Here is a 19,380-nt window from a genome sequence, read left to right as displayed (position 1 = left end):
GGGACCCCAACCTGGAAGCCACTGTGTCCTGCCAGCCGTCTCCTTGAAGCAGCATGGCTGTGACTGGCCTGTATGCTGAGCCCTCTCTCCCTTGCAGAGGCGTCTTCCTGTCCCTGATCCAGAAGCACTTCCCTTCCACCAGGCGGAGGCGTGACCGCGGAGGAGGAAAGAGGAAACGTAAATGCCCTCCCAGCTCCTCCTCTGCTTTACATTCCCCAACCTCCCCCAGACCCGCCTGGGGTCTGTCCCCACTCCAGTGTCCTGCACCAACCAGCTGGGAGTTTTCACATGGGCACCGCAGGCAGTGGGAGCATGTAAAGCTGACCATTTCCCAGCACAGTGCTCAGAGAAGCAAAGATCTGGGGCAAAACCCTGGCAGATTCCAACCTCAGGCTGCCTGTCCGTCCAGCATGCACTGCCCAAGGCCCTGGGGACCTCAGCAGGCTGGCAGATCCCAGCTCCAGCCCCACTGGTTGGCAGGCAGGCAGGCCCTGGGGGCTGCACTGCCTGTGCTGCTCAGCTGTGCACATGCTGACCACAAGCACTGCAAGTGCCCGAAACATGCAGGCATGCAGCCTCCTACCTTCCAGTTCCCAGATTTGCCAAACCAGGCTCAGAGAAGCCAGATGCCTCCCCTGCAGACACACTGCCAGTGAGGGGCGGCAGGACAGTGTAGGCTCCTCCACTCCAGACTCCCCAAGACACTCACAGGCTCCTCACTCTCCACACACCATGCTGTCTGGAAACCAACAGCACTGTCACATGAGGTGACTGGACTTGTCCTTTGACATCTCCAATCATGAAGCCATCAGGGCTGGAGATGTGGACATGGCACCCCAGGTGGCACTGCCCACCCGAAGAGGGGCTGAAGGGCTTCCTGGAGGGAATACAAGACACATCCAAACCAAACAGAGGAAGCCGGCCAGGCCAACCTTAGACGGTGCCTGGGTCCCTCCATCCCCAGAGTCAAGCCTCAGCACCTCCTGCTCTCTACCTTGCCACCCCAGCGTCACCCACTAATGCAGCCTCCACTTCTGAACGCTAACCCATGACTTCTTTCTGCAGGGCGGCCTCGGGGTCGTGGCCCCAAGGCTTCCAGACTGTCACTGGAGGCAGCAGGAATTATCCGTATTAGTGATGGCAGCAGCACAGAGTCAGATGCTGGCCTGGATAGCGACTTCAATTCATCCCCAGAATCCCTGGTAGACGATGATGTGGTCATTGTAGACGCCCCCACACTCCCCACAGATGACCGAGGTGAGCCTCCATCATCCAGCCAGACTCCAGGCAGCAGACAACCACATGAGGCCCTTTCCACCAAACACCCTTGTTACAGATGGGGAAACTGAGACTCACAGCCAAGGTCAGGGCTATGCTATCAAATACAACAGAGTGACTGCTGTTGTACCCATGGGCCTCCATTCCTCTCCCGTGAGTCTTCTCATTCTGGTCCTGCAAAGCCACCTCACTGACCCTCTGCCCCATCCCCAGGTTCCCTGTACCCACTTCAGAGAGACCTGCAGGGCCCTGGTGTCCTGGAACGGGTGGAACGGCTGAAACAGGGTCTGCTGGCCAAGGTGCGAGCGCTGGGCCGGGAGCTGCCAGTGAACACGTTGGACCAGCTCATCCACCAACTTGGGGGTCCTGAGTGTGTGGCTGAGGTGAGCCTGGCTGCCCATAGACAACTCTGAGGGGCCTATGTCAACCCCTGGGGACAGACAGAAGCTGGCTGCATGTGTGTGTTCCATCCCCACCCCCACTGGCCAGCCTGGTCTACATGAGATCCTGTCTCAAAAAAAGAGAAAAAAAGGGACTGGCAAGATGGCTCAGTGGGTAAGAGCACTGACTGCTCTTCTGGAGGTCCTGAGTTCAAATCCCAGCAACCACATGGTGGCTCACAACCATCCGTAATGAGATCTGACGCCCTCTTCTGGAGCGTCTGAAGACAGCTACAGTGCACTTATGAATAATAATAATAAATCTTTCTTTTTATTATTAAAGATTTTATTTATTATGAGCACACTGTAGCTGTCTTCAGACACACCAGAAGAGGGTGCCAGATCCCATTACAGATGGTTGGGAGCCACCATGTGATTGCTAGGAATTGAACTCAGCACCTCTGGAAGAGCAGTCAGTGCTCTTAACCACTGAGCCATCTCTCCAGCCCCATAATAAATCTTTTTAAAGGGAAAAAGGGCTGGAGAGGGATTGCTAGATAAGTGCACTTCCAGATGCAGCTGGGCCTCCATCCCCAGAGTCAAGCCCCCTTCTAGCTCCTACCTCCTGCTCTCTCTCTACCCTGCTATACACACACACTCACACATACATGCACCTGAGAGCACCACCACCTACGTGCTACACACACACACACACACACACACACACACAATAAAAATAAGTGCCAAAAAGAAAGAAGGGAAAGACTTTGGTAGTGGCAGGAATCCTCATGGCTGCTGGGGCCACACTGGAAACCAAGGGTCCCAGCAGAGTCACCTTATACCTCAAACAAGGACATAGTGTGCCAGGCCCCCGGACCACCACACTGACACTGTCGGGGACCTCCTTTCTCCCCCTCTCAACCACAGATGACCGGCAGGAAAGGCCGAGTGGTATCAAGGCCTGATGGGACAGTGGTCTTTGAGTCCAGAGCAGAGCAGGGCCTGTCCATCGACCATGTGAACCTCAGGGAGAAGCAGCGCTTCATGAGCGGCGAGAAGGTGGGGCCTGCGTCGGACAGCTAGGGACAGGGTCGGGCTGCTTCCAACACAGCTCTGCCAGCGGATGGCTACTAGGTGGGGAGGGGTGTGCCTGCACTCCTGAGGACCTGTTACTTTCTCCCTGGGTATCCAGAGTTGATCAGTAAGGAGGGAGGCCCCCAAGCACCCTGACCCATCTCCCCCCACCTCCAGCTCGTGGCTATTATCTCTGAGGCCTCCAGCTCGGGTGTCTCCCTCCAAGCCGACCGTCGAGTCCAGAACCAGCGGCGCCGGGTACACATGACCCTGGAGCTGCCTTGGAGCGCAGACCGTGCCATTCAACAGTTTGGTGAGGCCCCCTAGCTCCTGGCCCAGGTTAGCCCCTTCCTCATAACCCCTTATCCCAGTCTCTTAGAGCCTTTCTGCCCTCAGGCCGCACCCACAGGTCCAACCAGGTCTCAGCACCCGAGTATGTCTTCCTTATCTCAGAACTGGCAGGGGAGCGCAGGTTCGCCTCCATTGTGGCCAAGCGGCTCGAAAGTCTGGTGAGCATGCTGGGCCTGAGGCAGGGGCCGAGGACTGGGGTTGAAGCCTTGCTAGGTGGGGCCTGGATCAGGTGTTCTGGGGTATGCTGGAGCCTGAATCACAAATTGTCCTTCGCTACCCTGGCAGGGTGCCCTCACCCATGGAGATCGCCGTGCCACTGAGTCCCGAGACCTGAGCAAGTACAACTTTGAGAACAAGGTAAGTCAGTCAAGGGTAGTGGGGAGGCTGCCATGTGTGTGTGCAAAGGCCTCTCTCTACCCGGGCCTCACTCACCTGGTCTGCCCCACAGTATGGCGCCCGTGCGCTCAGCCGCGTCCTTGCTACAATCATGGGCCAGACGGACAACAGGGTGCCCCTGCCCCAGGGCTATCCAGGAGGGGATACCGCCTTCTTTCGGGGTGAGCCAGGGATCCTGAGTGTGTCTGGGAGTTGTGTGGACTACAGTGGGGCTGGTTCCAACAGGATTTGGGGACTGGGTGTGGGTGGAATTCTAGGGAGAGCAGGGCAAAGTGCCCTAGGATCCCAGGGTAAGCATCAGGTTTTCCTTCGCAGACATGAAGCAGGGCCTGCTGTCGGTGGGCATCGGCAGCCGGGAGTCACGCTCAGGCTGCTTGGATGTGGAGAAGGGTGAGTCCTGGAGGTACTGGGAAGATGATGATCCCGGGGCAGTTGGGAGGGTGACGCCAGTGGCCTGAGACCCAGCTCCACATGCAGACTGCTCCATCACCAAGTTCCTGAACCGCATCCTTGGGCTGGAGGTGCACAAGCAGAACGCCCTGTTCCAGTACTTCTCTGACACCTTTGACCACCTCATCGAGATCGACAAGAAGGAGGGCAGATATGACATGGGCATCCTAGGTAAGCCTCAAGGGCAGGACTGGGCCCTGCACCCTGTGCCCAGGAGCCACTGGAGCCCTGGTGGCATCTGAGGCCCACTGTGTCTGTTATGCCAAGGCCATCATTGTGTGGCTATAGACTAGGACCAGTTGACACCCAGTGTGGCCTCCCTGGGCGGGGAGGCTCAAACTTGAGACACACAGTACAATTACAAAAACAGAGCAAAAGTAATCTCAGTGCTTTGGGAATGTTATGTCTTTTTGTCAGGCTGCACTAAGAGCCAGCCTGGGCTGCATGTTGGCTACAGGTTGAACTCAGTGGACAGATGATGCTATCCTAAGCTAAGGTTTTAGACCCTGAGGACAAACGGTCATTTGTAAATGTGGTGGCGCTTGCCTGTCAACTCAACACTCATAGAGGCAGGAGGAGCAGAAGTTCAGGCTCATACTATCAAATTAAAGGGTAGCCTGAGCCACCTGAGATCCTGTCTCAAAGCAAACAGAGCAGAGAGGCTGGAGAGAGCACCACAGTAAAATCAGTCCAGTTCTGCCCTCTGCTGCCTGCATACATGCAGATGGCACTGCAGAGACACACATACCGGTTTAGAAATGTAGTTTCAAAAAGACAGACTGGGGCTGGAGAGATGGCTCAGCAGTTAAGAGCACCGACTGCCCTTCCAGAGGTCCTGAGTTCAATTCCCAGCAACCACATTGTGGCTCACAACCATCTGTAATGGGATCTGATGCCCTCTTCCAGTGTGTCTGAAGACAGCTACAGTGTACTATGTATATGTACTCACATACATAAAATAAATACATCTTTTTTAAAATAAAAGTCAGACTTGGGGCTGGAGAGATGGCTCAGCAGTTAAGAGCAGTGGCTGCTCTTCCAGAGGTCCTGAGTTCAAGTCCCAGCAACCACATTGTAGCTCACAACCATCTTAATGGGTATCTAATGACCTCTTCTGGTGTGCAGATAGAACACTCATACATAAATAAATACATCTTTAAAAAACAAATCCACAATCCCTGGGTAGCTATGCACAGCAGGACACAAAGTACCCCAGACCAGAGGGTTACCTGACATCTACCTACAGGACATCTGACCTCCAGGCTTTTGGTTCCTCTGCTCAGTGATAGGGTAGTCACCTCATATGGGGTGTATCAGAGAAGAGACTCCCTCTGTGTAGCCCCTGGCATCAACCTCCTCTCCTTTCCTCAGACCTGGCCCCTGGCATCAACGAGATACATGAAGAAAGCCAGCAGGTGTTCCTGGCACCTGGGCACCCACAGGATGGGCAAGTGGTCTTCTACAAGGTGAGCAGGGAGTCACTGAGCACCAGCCCTAGCTCCAGCCCCCAAACCTGCTAATACCCCCACTTGCCACAGCAGATTAGCGTGGACCGCGGTATGAAGTGGGAAGAGGCATTAACTAGGTCGCTGGAGCTCAAAGGCCCCTATGATGGCTTCTACCTCTCCTACAAGGTGAGTGGTCCCACTCCTGGTGGCGGGTTCCCTGCCAGCCACCTACCCGGAGATCCTGGTGGCCGTTGACCTCACCACTCTGGCTCCTAGGTACGAGGCAGCAAGATGAGCTGCCTCTTGGCAGAACAGAATCGTGGCGAGTATTTCACCGTGTACAAGCCAAACATCGGCAGGCAGAGCCAGCTGGAGACCCTGGACAGCCTGTGCCGGAAGTTCCACCGGGTAGGGAAGGCCCTACCCTCTCCTGGCTAACACAGGGAGCTTCTGAGCCTCTTCCCCTGCTAACTTACTGCGTCCCCAGGTCACTGTGGAAGAGGCCCGGGAACCCTGGGAGAGCAGCTATGCCCTGTCCTTGGAGCACTGCAGCCACACCACCTGGTGAGGGGGAAGCCACAAGGAGGGCGGATCTGGGCGCCCAGTGTCCCAGGGCCTTGTGGGCTGTGAAAGCACAGGCTGTGAGCTGACCAGCAGTCCCCTGGTATAGGAACCAGCGCTGCCGACTGACACAGGAGGGCAAGTGCTGCGCCCAGGGCCTGCGCCTCCGCCACCACTACATGCTGTGTGGGGCGCTGCTGCGTGTGTGGGGCCGCATCGCTGCTGTGATGGCAGATGTCAGCAGTAGCAGCTACCTACAGATCGTGCGCCTTAAGACCAAGGACAAGAAGAAGCAAGTGGGTGAGTAGGGCAGCGGGTGTGGGGTCCCTGGAGAAAAGGTTCCCTAGTATGGTCCCCAGGCAGACCTGACTGCATGTCCGTGCTGGCACAGGCATCAAGATCCCCGAGGGATGCGTTCACCGGGTACTGCAGGAACTGCAGCTGATGGATGCAGAAGTGAAGCGCCGCAGCACCCATGGGTTGGCAGCCCGCCCACCCACTCCACGCGCGATTACACTTCCTTGCGGTCCCGGTGAGGTGCTGGACTTGACCTACAGTCCCCCAGCTGAGGCTTTCCCAACGCCTCCGCGCTTCGCCTTCCCTTCGCTGCCGCCCCCAGACCCCAGCTCTCTGATGCTGGGTGCTAGAGACCCTGCTACCAATCCTGTGGAGCTGGCACACCAGAGCTGTGACATCAATTTCCGGGAAGTGTTGGAAGACATGCTCCGCTCTTTGCGCGCGGGACCCACCGAAACCCCTGCACCTCTGGTGGGCGTGGGTGGCGGGGGCACAGAGCGGCAGAGCGTCATCCACTTCAGCCCACCCTTCCCAAACTCTTAGGCTGCTACTTCAGCCTCTGGATTACAACTGTACTGGGCAGCAAGGCCTATGGGCTCCCATGACTACTGAGGGTGCCTGGCCACAGTGCCTTCCCAGTCAGTGGGGAGTGGGGCCTCTCTGTGCCTTCCCTGCTACAGCCGCGCAGCCTAGAAGCCGTAGGGCTTGGTTGTCCCAGAGAGCTGGTAACTCAGGAAATCGGTGCTCGGGCCCCGCTGGCTATGGGGGCTCCACAGGGCAGACCCCGTTAATATATGCAATCCCCTGCCCCCTAAATTATTGTCACCCGCCTCTCCCCAGCTCCGGAATCTGTGGGCAGCCAGCGGGCCCTGGTTTCTATGTATTTATAACAAACTCGTGTACATATGTAAAGATCTTTTTTAAAATATATGTGCCTTTTGCTTACTTCCCATTGTGCTGTGGCCTACAGGTCAGTGGAAGGGGGGATCTGAGGATCACAGAGCTGAGGCTGCCACCCACTTGAGAGTAGCCTTGACCCAGGTTGGCTGGGGCTGAGGATCCTGGGTCCCAGGCCCTGCAGAGGGGTTGGGGAAGGGCAGGTCTTCAATAAGTCAGTGGAAAGGATGGCAGGGAAGACCAGAGGAAGGCAGCCTAGTCCTAAGGTCACTTAAGCCTGGAAGCACAAAGCTCACAGTTCCAAAGGGAGTGAAAAGGCCAATAGTCCGGAAGGGCAGGGGACATTCTCAAACCGACCGAATGACACCACTCTACCTACCCACCATAGGTAGTCACCCCACAATCCTCCCCAGAGAACATGGGATGTGGCAAACTCAGCTCTGCGGCAACCTTGGCTCAGCATCCCAGACCTCAGGCCTCCTAGTAGATTACCACCCTCCTAAAACAGCCCTGTCCACATCCTGGTCCTTCCGGCTGGCCTGGGCAGAGCCTCGGGATCAGCAGCCGACCCAGACCTGCACCTGCAGAGTCCTGGAGCACAGGCATTGCCTTCTGATCCCCACTGCTCAGTTCCTGACCCAAGGACACACAGCAGCACATTTCTACATTTTATTCCCACAAGGCAGCCAGGGTGAAGCTCGAGCCCAGGGCCACAGGCCTCTGGACCTTCCTCCGGCAGGGATGCACGCCAGGTCCTCAGGACTGCCCCACCAGCAGGCTGGTTTTCAGGCAGACCTTCATGAGTGCCGGGGTGGAAGGCTCCAGGGGTCACAGGGCAGGGGGGCTCGGTGTGGGGGCACACACTTGTAGGGCTAGCTAGAGATAGCACGGCAGGTCCTTCTCTATCACCTGTAGGGAGATAACGTGTTCAGACGTGCCCCTCAGCAACTGCACACAGCCCTGGCTCGGGCTGCTTTGGCAAAGGTAATTACCTGGGGCTCCTCCATGGGACCGTAGCGCTTCACCACGCAGCCATTCTTATCAATGAGAAACTGTAAGACAGAGGAACATGTGTTGACAGTTGAGCACCAGAATGGAGGAGGGAGTGGGGCTGGGCCACATCCCCACACTGTATGCCACTTACCTTGGTAAAGTTCCATTTGATGGCACTGGGAGGGGAGGGGGAAGGAGAAAAAAGAATGTTTACAAGTGGTACCTGCCAGGGCATGGTGGTACACAACTTTAATCCCAACATTTAGAAAATAGAGGCAAGTGGATATGAGAGTTCTAAGCCAGCCTGGTTGGACATAGTCCGTTCCAGGGAAACTGAAGCAGGAGCTCCCTCGGTGGTTAGAGGAATGCACTGCTCTTCTGGGGAATGGACTATACTCCCAGCACCCACAGCACAGGACGGCTCACTATACTCCCAGCACCCACAGCACAGGACGGCTCACTATACTCCCAGCACCCACAGCACAGGACGGCTCATGAAAAAGTCTGTTAACTCCAATTCCCAGGACTCATAGGCCATCTTCTAGCCTTGGAGGGCTTCAAGCATGCATGCATGACACAAACTTGCATGCACAGAAAACGCATACACAAAATGAAGATAATCTGGAGTGGTGGGGGCAGACAGGCCAAAGACTGTGAGCACTGGCTGCCCTTAATAGAGCGCTCAAGCTCAGCCCCCAGGCCCCACTTGGTGGCTACCAACCCACCAACCCCAGCTTTGGCAAATTCCATGCCCTCTTCTAGTCTCTGCAGTCACTGTACCTACATGGTGCACATAAAACACTCAGGCAAAACACCCATACACATAAAATACAACTAACGTCATCTTTGAGGCTCACAGGTGGTGCACACCTTTAATCCCAGCACTTTAGCAGGGCAGGCAGATCTCTAAGTTCTGGCCCAACTAGAGCTACACAATGAGACACACACACACACACACACACACACACACACACACCAAAAAAACAAGGAAAAAAAACAAAACTAAAAACTTGGCACCTGCTCCCCACCCAGGTCCAGAGTCATCTGTCCCCTCCCTCCCCCAGGGCCACTCACTTTCCCAGCATGCCCCTGCCCTTGGGCTGGACTTTCATCCATTTCCACAGTGGGTGGGCATCGTCCCCATTTACACAGATCTTGCTGTACATGTCAAACTTGACGTTGTAGCCGGCTGCAAACTCCTTGATTTCTTGATTACTTCCTGGCTCCTGCAGGAAGCAACATTTACTTGGAAGATGCACTACACTGTACACTGAGACACACACACACACTGACACAGCCCCCCCCCCCCGTGGGAGGGGCATTGTCTGGGGAACAGCCACGCACCTGCCTCCCAAACTGGTTGCAGGGGAAGGCCAGGATTCGTAAACCACACTCAGCATATCGGGCATGCAGATCGACTAGCTGAGTGTAGTTTACGTCGGTTTTGCCTCATTGCGAGGCCACGTTGGTGACGATGCACACGAAACCCCTGGGAGAGAGAAAGAGTGGGAATGAAGCCAGTCAGGAAATCCCCATTTTCAGACCAGCAATGCACACCACCCACATGACTAAAAACCCACCTGTACTTATCCAGGCAGACCATGTGCCCGTCGATGTCCTTGGCTGAGAATTCGTGCATGGAGCGCGCACAGCGCCAATCATCGCGGGATGCACACTGTAAAACAGGAAAACTGAGTGTCCTACCCCAGGTCCCCTAGGGGAGAAGAATCCGGTGCCAAGGAAAGAAAGTCCTGGGGCATTGGGTGGAGGAATCTCAAGGTTCCTTCCATTAAGTACGCCCCTTTCAGGTCGTCCTGATAAGATCTGTGGACACCCCTAGAATATGCTACCAGGGAAGAGGACGGCAGGGGTATCCCTGGCCGCACACCAAGCCCAGGAACTCGGAGCTGTTGCAGTACTGGGGAGGCTCCTGCAGCAGAGGCCCCGGGTTGAAAGGTTCGGGAATGGGCTCCATCCGGCGAGGGCGCGCCCTCCTGCGGCGGCGCGCGCGCGCTTTCCTTCGCCGAGGGCCCGGGCGTTTCCTAGGACTTTGGCGTCCAGGTCCACGGCGTCGCCGGCCTCTCGGGGATCCGCCGCGCTGTCTGCAGCGTCCCCGCTTGCGGGCGGCCGCGCGGCCCATGCCCGCCGGTCTGTGCGTCCCAAGCACAGCGCGGGGACAAAGAGCCGGTAGCCAAGGCGCCGCCGACTGTGACGCACTAGGCCGGACAGGGCGCGTGACCAGGTCAGAGCCCGCTATAGTGACCCCGACACCGGTTCCCACCGCCCAAGGACCTCCCCCGCCGAGGCCTAGCCTTGTTCAACCCCGGAGATGCCTATCAGACTCCGCTTTCCCACCTGGGTGCCCCCTTCTCTAGCTAACTGATCCCACGACCCCTGATCTCCACCCTGGATACGGTGACCGGACTCCGAACCCTGCCCCCACCCGCGATCCTCCAGGTCCCCAGTAGCCCACCATGGTGCCTGCCAGACCAGGCGCAGCCAGAGCCCCGCACAGCAGTGCTGGCTTAAGTAAGCGGCTCAGACGGCCCCAGCTCATCTCGGCGGCCGGAGCCAGCGGCTCCTCCCCTCACGCAGCCGACCAATGGACGCGCGAGGCCGAGTCTGGCTTGCCCGCCCTCGGGCACGCCCACTGACGTCTCTTATTGGTCAGATGCGCCTGCGCTGAAGACGCGAGGCCCCTGCAGCCAATGGGAAGCCTGAATGAAGGGACCGCTTGGGCGGGGCTGAGCTTACGAGTTTGTTGTTGTCAGCAACTGCGCATGCTCAGTGATGGGGACGCGGGAGAAACGGGAGCCGCGTCCACGCGGACTACGCGTTGGAGAGCTGTGGACAGTTATCCGCGAGGTTGCCTGCAGCGGAGCAGGGTGTCAGGGCGCTTTGGGGAACCTCTGGGAATAGAAAGTGTGTCAAAGTCATCCCCTTAAAGAGCCCCTTTGAGTACAGGAGTCTCCTTTTTCTACTGGAAACAGAATCTCATGAAGCCCAGGCTAGCCTTGGACTGTTTATATAGCAGAGGATGACCTTGAACCCCTGGACCCCTGGACCCTGGACTGAGTGCTGGGATCTCGGTGTCGGCCAATCCCCACATCCCTTCCATTTCTATTTTCTTTATCAGAGGTTGTCTCATGTAGCTCAGGCTAGCCTAAACTATGGAATGGCAAAAGTGTGCTGCCATGAGGTGTAGGGATGGAACCTAGAACCTGCAGCATGCGAGTGAGGGCTCTCAATCCATTGAGTCTCGAACCCCAGATGTAGCTTCTTCTTCCCCCCCCCCCAATTTTACAGTTCAGCCAGGCTTAGAACTCAGAGCAATCCCGTCTTAGACTCCTGGGTACTAGGGTGATAGGTCAATGACACCAGGCCCTATCCTGTCACCTGTAGATATTGATTCCTGTGAAGTTGATAAGAGGGCTTGGTGAGAAAGCCATTGCCATGAAAACATAGGACTACATCCTGACCGAAGCACCCACACAATCTGGTGCACAAGGATGCTCTTGTAATTCCAGAACCTGGGATTCCAAGGCTGGAGCATCCCTGCGGCTAAGTCAGGTCAACCAAGTACTCATGGTCAGAGAGAGAACCTGCCTCAAAACTAAGATGGAGATGGGCCTAGTGGCCACACTCTTCACCCCAGCCCTTGGAGCCTAAGAGGGCAGCCTGGTCTGGTAAGCAAGTTCCAGGTCAGCCAGGGCTACAGTGAACCCTGTGTCAGGAATGCAAGGTGGCAAGAGACAAATAAATAGTTACTATTGTCCTCAGAGGTCCCTGCCCACATCAAAGAAGCCACAGGTCTTGGGGGCCTAAATGAGAAGCTGAAGGCCCCACAGTTCCCCCTGCAACTTCACCTATGGCCTTGACCAGGCCCCACAGCTCTCAGCCCAGCACTGGGCCCTTTGCCCTCCCCGTGTCACAGGAGTGACTCAGGACATTCCTCAGCCCAGCTGCCGGTCCACGCCCTCGCCTGGACTCTAATCCCTTCAATCCTCTTTTTATGAACCCTGGAGTAAGCCATCCACAAGACAGGAGCCCTCCCGGGGATCTGGGTCCAAGGGAGCTCACGCCCCACGGCAGACCTCCCCCCCCCCCAAGTTTAAGATGACCAGTGACCTGGGGTGTCAAGATACATTCTTGCCCAATCCTGTCCTGTAAGTTCTCAGTTGCCCTGAGGGCCCCTCCCACCTCAGGAAGTCAGCTGTTTCCTCCCAGCCCCCAAACTGGGGTGACACTAAGAGTCACTGAAGACCTCTAAGGGACTTGCACTTGAGCTTTAGTTTTAAGTTGTAAACACTAGTGCCACACCCTCACAGGGCGTCTCAAAGGCCCCTGCTTCTGGATGAGGGGCTGGGGCTGAAGGAGGCCACTCAGGAACCCAGCCCCAGGCTCTGGGAGGGATCTGCATATGGAGTGCCTTCCTCTCCCAAGTGACCCCAACTTCACCCTAATTCAGCCAGTTGGGAAATGAAGATCTGGGCCACTGCAAGAAGCCACTTGGTGGTTTCTGAAAAGCTACCAGCTTCTGGACAGAGCCTGACTTTTACCTCATTGTTATTTTGGAGACAGAGTCTCATGTAGCCCAGGCTGGCCTGAAACTCACTTTGTAACCAAGGATGACCTTGAACTCCTGATTCCCCCACTTCACCCTCCTGAGTGCCTGCTGGGATGACAAGTTTGTTTGTTTATGGGGTGTTGGTTGTGGACCTCTGGTTTTACACATACCAACTGAGGTCTTAAGCCCCAGCCTTTGTTTCTAATTTCCTTTGTTTTCTGAGACCAGGTCTCCAATTTCCCCAGGCTCCTCGGAGTTCTCGCCTCTTGCTTCCCAAGCACTGGAAAGACAGAGCCACTGCCACCAGCAGGGGACCTGGGAATGAGAAGTAGCGGTCGTGGATGACCTGCAAGAAGGACTTAAGAAAAAAAAAAAAAAAAGAAGGACTTAAGAAAGATTAAGTTATGCAAAGTGGAATTTAACTAAGGGGTTGCTCCGGGTGGAGCAGACTCCTAGGGACAGTAGGCCGGGCCGCTAAGCAGAGGACAGGGAATAGCCTTCAGGTTTGTGATTAAGATTAGCCAGTTAAGGGGGGGGGGGGGGGCAGATTTAAAAAAAAAAGAAAAAGAAAAAGAAAAAGAAAAAGGGGCTGGTGAGATGGCTCAGTGGGTAAGAGCACCCGACCGCTCTTCCAAAGGTCCAGAGTTCAAATCCCAGCAACCACATGGTGGCTAACAACCATCCGTAACGAGATCTGGCGCCCTCTTCTGGAGTGTCTGAAGACAGCTACAGTGTACTTACATATAATAAATAAATAAAAATTAAAAAAAAAAAAAAAAAGAAAAAGAAAAAGAAAAACAGATTAGCCAGTGAAGCTTCATCCCCATAACAAAAGGAGACTGCTGCCTCCAGGCTCACAGCTGGCCTGTAACTGGGTCCCCCATATCAAAGCCCTGGGGTTCAAAGGCGGCCCATGAGTCCTGTGGTTAGTCCATCCCCTCTTTCCTCAAGGCCACTCGCAGGAAGGGCGGGATTCTGTCAGGCAACAGGCCCCTAGTCTGTGACCAAATGACTGAAATTATACAGCCTTGGAGTTTCTGCCTCTGTCGAACATGTTTAACTGATCGAAATAAGTTGGGGCCGTGAAACCATATAAGCGGAGGCAACCTTGGGTGGAGGCCCCTTTGGGGACTCTTTCTCGGAGGTTCTTCCCTATCAAATCATCTGCACACTAGATATTTACATTACAACTCATAACAGTCACAAAATTACAGTAGCAATGGAAGGTTTATGGCTAGGGGGGTCACCACAACATGAGGTCACATTTAGGGTATTTAGGGTCACAACGTTAGGAAGGTTGAGAACCACTGGGTTAAGTGGCTTATTGTTACTGGCTTCACCCTTTGTGCCTTGGCCAGAACCGGTCAGGTGCTCTTGGGAATTTCCCTTCAGCGATCTGTGTTGAGAGATTTCTCACTGTGCGAGTGTTGGGAGCCAAACCAGCCCCAGGCTCTCTCAGACCCTAGTGCAGGACAAAGGGAACCCTAGTTCTGCGTCCTTGTCTAGGGGCACACATGGCAAGGTCCAGCCTGGGGTTGGGGCCTAAGCCTCAAAGTTAAGGTTTTGTTCCCCCAAGAAGCCAGATTTCCCCCCTGAAGGGCTGTGATGACAGGCCCTAAGGCAAGCCGTGTCTGAGATGTCCCCAGTGCGCTTTGCAAACATTGTCTGATTTCACTCTCTGCTGTCTTAGGAGACCATTCCCCACCTGGGAATAGGATGCTGGATTTTGAAAGTTTGTTTGTTTGGAGACAGGGTTTTCCTGTGTAGCCCAGGGTGGCCTCAAACTCACAGAGCTCCTCCTGCCTCTGCCTCCAGAATCAAAGGCGGCGGGCATGCCACCACTGCAGGGGGATGCTGTTCTCTTTAAGAAACTTGCTTGGTTCCTAGGCCCAGCCTGCTGCTGTTGCCTTTACTCTCCAATCCCCACTCCTCCCACACACCTCACCCTGGGGTTTGAGACCCGTATTCCTCTGCGCTTGGGTCAGGAAGGCATGTTAATTCCTGTTAACACACACCCAGTGTAACTCCTTTCTCTTTAAACATTTATGTAGTTGATTTTCATTTATTTGTTTGTGTATGAGTGCTTTGTCTGCGTATATGTCTGTATACTGTGTGTGTGCCTAGTGTCTAAAGAGGTCAGAATTGGACATGGATCCTCTGGAACTGGAGTTCTGGGTGGTTATGAGCCGCCCGTGGGTGCTGGGAATTTAACCTAGGTCCTGTGCAAGAGCAAAAAGTGTTCTAACCAAAGAGACCCATCTCTCCGGCCTGCTTTCTTTTCTTTTCTTTTCTTTTCTTTTCTTTTCTTTTCTTTTCTTTTCTTTTCTTTTCTTTTCTTTTCTTTTCTTTTCTTTTCTTTTTTTCTTTCTTTCTTTCTTTCTTTCTTTCTTTCTTTCTTTCTTTCTTTCGACAGTCTCACTATACAGACCAGACTGACCTCTTTCCTCCAGTACTGAGTGTAGAGAAAATTCTGGAATTTTGGTTTCTTAAACAAACAAACAAACAAAAAACAGAAATATTACAAGAACGTGTTTTCATTTTAACCCCAGGTGTGGGTGCGGGGCTGCTTCGGACTGTCCACAGCAGCTGCCTATGAGTTGCCTCGTGCTCTAGCAGAGGTGCGGTTTTGCCAGCTGCAGAAAGTTTCTGAGTTTCTGTGTTTGGAATGTTTGGAATTCTGGGAAGTTTTCAGAGTGTGTACAAATGCTAGGGCCCTGAGAGGTGGGTTTGGTGGTTGTTGGTCGTTCGTGGGGCTTGGTTGCAGTTTGTTAGTAGTTGTGCTCAAAGAAGAAACAAGAAGAAAGTTCAGATCTCCCTCTCCCTCTCCCTCCCCTTCCCCCCTTTCTCTCCTCCCTCCCCTTCTTTCTCTCCTATCTAGTGATAGGATGTGAAACCAAGGAAATAAGTGGTGGGAAAAAGAGGAACCCACAAAGTAGTTAAGGTCCAAGGCCTTGCTGTCACCATGCCTGTCACAGGATCCTTTTAAAAGAAGTGAGGCTGTGAAGTTCAGTGGGTAGAGCTTACCACCCACCCTCACCCCTCACATGTCAAATTCCCCCAGTTCCTACCCCAGCAGAGGAGGGACGGTGTGTGCACCAACTGTCATCCCAGCAAAGCTCCAAAGCTGAAGGCAGGAGCTCATCCTGGGCTACTCAAGACCCTGCATCAAAACAAAACAAGGATAATGAAAGACCATACTCCTGAGACCTCACTCTTCGATGTGGGTCACATGGAGGTGGCTCTGGCTCTCAGACAGTGGCTCCTTTGTGCGCTAGTCAATGGCGTGGGCAGGACCAGCCTAAGACGGTCCTTGCTTAGGAGAAAGCCAAAGCCAACCTCCATGTGTTCCTCAGATGGTGTTGGCACCAGGAATCCCAGTCAGCCCTGGCTGAGGTCATCACCTGTTTGTAACAAGAAAACAACTCTGCAGATGGCTTTGTTTGTTTGCATTTTTCTCTCATACATTACACCCCAACTGCAGTTTCCCCTCCCTCCCCTCCCCAGATCCGCCCATCACTGCCTCCCCTCAGAAAAGAGCAGGCCTCCCAGGCACTTAAACCAAACACTGCATAACAAGCTACAATAAGCCCAGGCACACCAACACATCAAGGCTGGGCGAGGCAACCTGTAGGAGGAAAACCGACCTACAAGCAGGCAAAAGTTTTCACATTGTGAAAGTCTGGGGTTTTGCCTGCATGTTTGTTTCTGAGGGTGTCAGATCCTCTGGAACTGGAGTTACAGGCAGAATGCTCTACCATGGGTGCTGGGTCCTCTGAGCAGCCAGTGCTCTAACCACTGAACCATCTCTCCAATCTTTTTTTTTTAAGGGGGTGAGGCAGCACTCTGTAGACCAAGCTGAACTTGAACTCACTGGAATCCTTCTGCAGAGCTCCCGCAATTAAAGTGTGTGCCCCCCCCCCAAGCTTATTTTTAGCCTTTTCACTTTCCCATGCCGAACAAGTTTTTTGTGTGCCTGTTTTCTCAGGCTGCTCCTACAATGGAATCATTAGATACTACAGTCATTGTTGAGCCGTCCATTTCTCTCTGTGTGTACGCACCATAAAAGGCAGTGTCAGGTCCCTAGCGCTGAAGCTACAGGTGGCTGTGAGCCACCACACCGGTGCTGGAAACCAAGCTCAGGTTCCCACCGCATCAGCGCAGGCTCCTACCACGAACTGGCTCTCCATCCCCTGTTCACAGCACTCTGCTGTCTTCACTCCCACTAGCCCTTGTCGTTTCTGGCCCCTGACTGGGCAGTGAGTCCCTGTGCTAAGACCCCAGGGCCTGAGTTGATGCTCAGGGCCCTGGAACACAGACGCTCCAGACAACACATGCTTTCCTCCAGCCGCTGTCCCTACCGCTCATTGCACTGAGCAGGGACACTGCCCCAGCAGCTGCGCAGCCAACCATGTCAGCCTGCCACCCACTCCAGGCCCTTCTGCTGTTCCCATTCCGCTCACCCCTCACCTGGCCCAGGGCCCCCTCCTCCCTGCTGCTCCCCTCCGCAGGTCTGCCTGCCCACCTCCTCCGTCCCCACTCAGGCCGCAGGCCCCCAGTCACCACTGATTTTGCTCCTAGGTCAAGGCAACCTTGTCCAACTTGGCATTGCTTGCCTCCAGACACCTTCTTCTTCGGGTTGCCACAACACCTGGCTCCTCTTGCCCTTTGTTCCAGTTCAGAAACGCTGTGGCAGCAGCTTGGTCTGGGTGGGATTGCCTGCTGCAGACCCAGCTCAGCTGCATGCGTGGGGACAGTTCCTTTCCCTGGTGTGAAGGACAGGGAAGGGACCAAAGAAGAGCCAGGAGGACACAAGCCAGGACCAGAGCCCAGGGACCTCCAAACCTGTGCTCCTTACTGGTGTGGATTCCAGCAGAGCCTGAGGCCCCCCAGGAAGAGCAGAATGTATCCTAGCCCCTCCCTGGCCCTTGCTAAGGAGCTGGCCCCAGAGCCCTCAGCCCCAATTACAATGGCCATAAAGAAACCCCACACAGAGTTAGTTTGGCTGTGTTTGTTTTGTTTTGGGATGCATTGCCTCTGTAGACCTGGTAGGTATAGAGGGCATTACTATCCTAGACTGGCTGAAAAGTTAAAGCAATCCTCCAGCCTCAGCTTCCCAGTTCTGGGATGACAGCCAGGTGTACCTCCAATACATGTGGAGCTGGGGAAGGAGCCCAGGGCTTCAGACAGATGCTACTACAGTGTCTACCACTGAGCCCCAACCTCTGCTGATTATTAGGTTTTGTGTTGTTTTATTGAGACAGGGTCTGTCTTAGGGTTTTACTGCTGTGAACAGGCACCATGATCAAGGCAACTCTTGACAACATTTAATTGGTGCTGGCTTACAGGTTCACAGGTTCAGTCCATTATCATCAAGGCAGGAGCATGACAGCATCCAGGCAGGCATGGTGCAGAAGGAGCTGAGAGTTCTCCATCCTCACCTGAAGGCTGCTAGCAGAAGACAGGCTTCCAGGCAGCTAGGATGAGGGTCTTAAAGCCCACACCCACAGTGACACATCTATTCCAACAGGGCCATTCCTTCTAGTAGTGCCACTCCCCGAGCAGAGCATATACAAACCATCACAGGGTCTCATTATGTAGCCCTAGCTGGCCTGGAACTTGCTATGTAGACCAGGCTGGCCTCAGACAGAGATCTGCCTGCTTCTGCCTCCTGAGTGTCTATTTATTTATATTGCTTTTAATTATGTCTTTGTGTGCGTCTGCATGTGTATTCATGCGTGTGACTACATGCGGATGGATGCCCTGAGGCTGGAGTTAGAGGTGTGGTGACTCACCCAACACGGGACACAGGTCCTAACAGTGGAAGCATCTCCTCTCTGCTTCCGCAGTACAGGGATGCTGCATGCTCCTCCCCTGTTCAGAGCCACTGTATTCCCATTTGCATCACATAAGGAAACGTGGCTTACCATAAGGGGATAAGGCTTAACAAGAGACATGACCAGCTGGCAGGTGTGGAGACCTGAGAGAGAGGATGGGTTTCTGTAATCACACGCATGCACACACAACCATGTGGGGAGGGGCCCTCACTCCATGACAGAGCTAAGAGACTTCAGAGTGAAGGCCAGCTATTCATTCTGCAAGATCCAGCATCAGCCTGGACAGAAGGCAGCCACAGCTGGCAGGCTCTGTGACTAGGGAACAAAAGCCCCCAGCACCATCACCCCACCTCCCAGTAGGCTGGCCCTCCAGACAGTCTTCCCAGAAGTCCCTCCCAGAATTCTCCATCCTCCTGGGTCTGTCAGCAAGTTTCCAGCCTTAGGGTGGTCTGAGAGCAAGCTCAGGAGGCTGCTCATGGCTGCCCAGGCATCCTGATTCTCCTGTGAACTTGAACAAACCTCATTCTGAAAATGGACCATAATCTCTTTTGTTGTTGGTTTTTGTTGTTGTTGCTGTTTTTCAAGACAGGGTTTCTCTGTGTAGTCCTGGCTGTCCTGGAACTCACTCTGTAGACCAGGCTGGCCTTGAACTCAGAAATCTATCTGCCTTTGCCTCCCGAGTGCTGGGGACCATAATCTCTTATTCCTTAAGTCTTTACTCCTTTTGGAGCTTATAGGTCCTTAAGTTTTTGGTTGTTTTTTTTTGTTTTGTTTTGTTTTTTGTGTGTGTGTGTTGTTTTGTTTTGTTTTTGTTTTTGTTTTTTAAGATTTATTTATGTACACTGTAGATCTCT

At 54.2% G+C, this 19,380-nt stretch overlaps 2 protein-coding genes across 10 annotated transcripts in view; one reads left to right on the top strand and one right to left on the bottom strand.

Moving 5' to 3' along the window:
- Sbno2 (strawberry notch homolog 2) overlaps positions 1-7,163 on the top strand; it is a 48,645-nt gene extending 41,482 nt beyond the window's left edge. For 6 of the 8 annotated variants that reach the window (XM_085842982.1, XM_029482431.2, XM_021173730.3 and 3 more), the window contains 16 exons: positions 98-177; positions 1,066-1,257; positions 1,492-1,661; positions 2,586-2,717; positions 2,910-3,045; positions 3,129-3,241; positions 3,369-3,440; positions 3,532-3,640; positions 3,795-3,869; positions 3,957-4,100; positions 5,301-5,395; positions 5,468-5,563; positions 5,654-5,785; positions 5,865-5,941; positions 6,048-6,238; positions 6,330-7,163. In XM_085842982.1, the coding sequence (XP_085699108.1) occupies positions 98-177; positions 1,066-1,257; positions 1,492-1,661; positions 2,586-2,717; positions 2,910-3,045; positions 3,129-3,241; positions 3,369-3,440; positions 3,532-3,640; positions 3,795-3,869; positions 3,957-4,100; positions 5,301-5,395; positions 5,468-5,563; positions 5,654-5,785; positions 5,865-5,941; positions 6,048-6,238; positions 6,330-6,778 (2,263 nt within the window). In that variant the 3' untranslated portion in view covers positions 6,779-7,163. The remainder of the gene's footprint in view (positions 1-97; positions 178-1,065; positions 1,258-1,491; positions 1,662-2,585; positions 2,718-2,909; positions 3,046-3,128; positions 3,242-3,368; positions 3,441-3,531; positions 3,641-3,794; positions 3,870-3,956; positions 4,101-5,300; positions 5,396-5,467; positions 5,564-5,653; positions 5,786-5,864; positions 5,942-6,047; positions 6,239-6,329) is intronic. The other 2 variants (XM_021173733.2, XM_029482435.2) reach the window with 1 other exon arrangement.
- Positions 7,164-7,787: 624 nt separating this feature from the next.
- Positions 7,788-10,747, bottom strand: Gpx4 (glutathione peroxidase 4). Of its 2 annotated transcripts, none has more exons than XM_085842985.1 (7): positions 10,599-10,747; positions 9,706-9,800; positions 9,470-9,614; positions 9,200-9,351; positions 8,277-8,301; positions 8,125-8,184; positions 7,788-8,041 (listed from the first exon to the last, which is right to left on the bottom strand). In XM_085842985.1, exons 1-7 carry the CDS (start codon positions 10,680-10,682, stop codon positions 8,009-8,011), a joined length of 594 nt encoding a protein of 197 aa, XP_085699111.1. In that variant the 5' UTR covers positions 10,683-10,747; the 3' UTR covers positions 7,788-8,008. The 2 variants fall into 2 exon arrangements, with proteins under 2 accessions (XP_085699111.1, XP_085699110.1); XM_085842984.1 differs by lacking the exon at positions 10,599-10,747 and adding an exon at positions 10,014-10,515.
- Positions 10,748-19,380: the final 8,633 nt, after the last annotated feature.

This window comes from Mus caroli, unplaced genomic scaffold (genome assembly GCF_978045245.1).
Source record: "Mus caroli unplaced genomic scaffold, Mus_caroli_1 scaffold_9, whole genome shotgun sequence".
Taxonomy (NCBI): Eukaryota; Metazoa; Chordata; class Mammalia; order Rodentia; family Muridae; genus Mus; species Mus caroli.
This window is presented reverse-complemented; position numbering and strand designations above follow the sequence as displayed.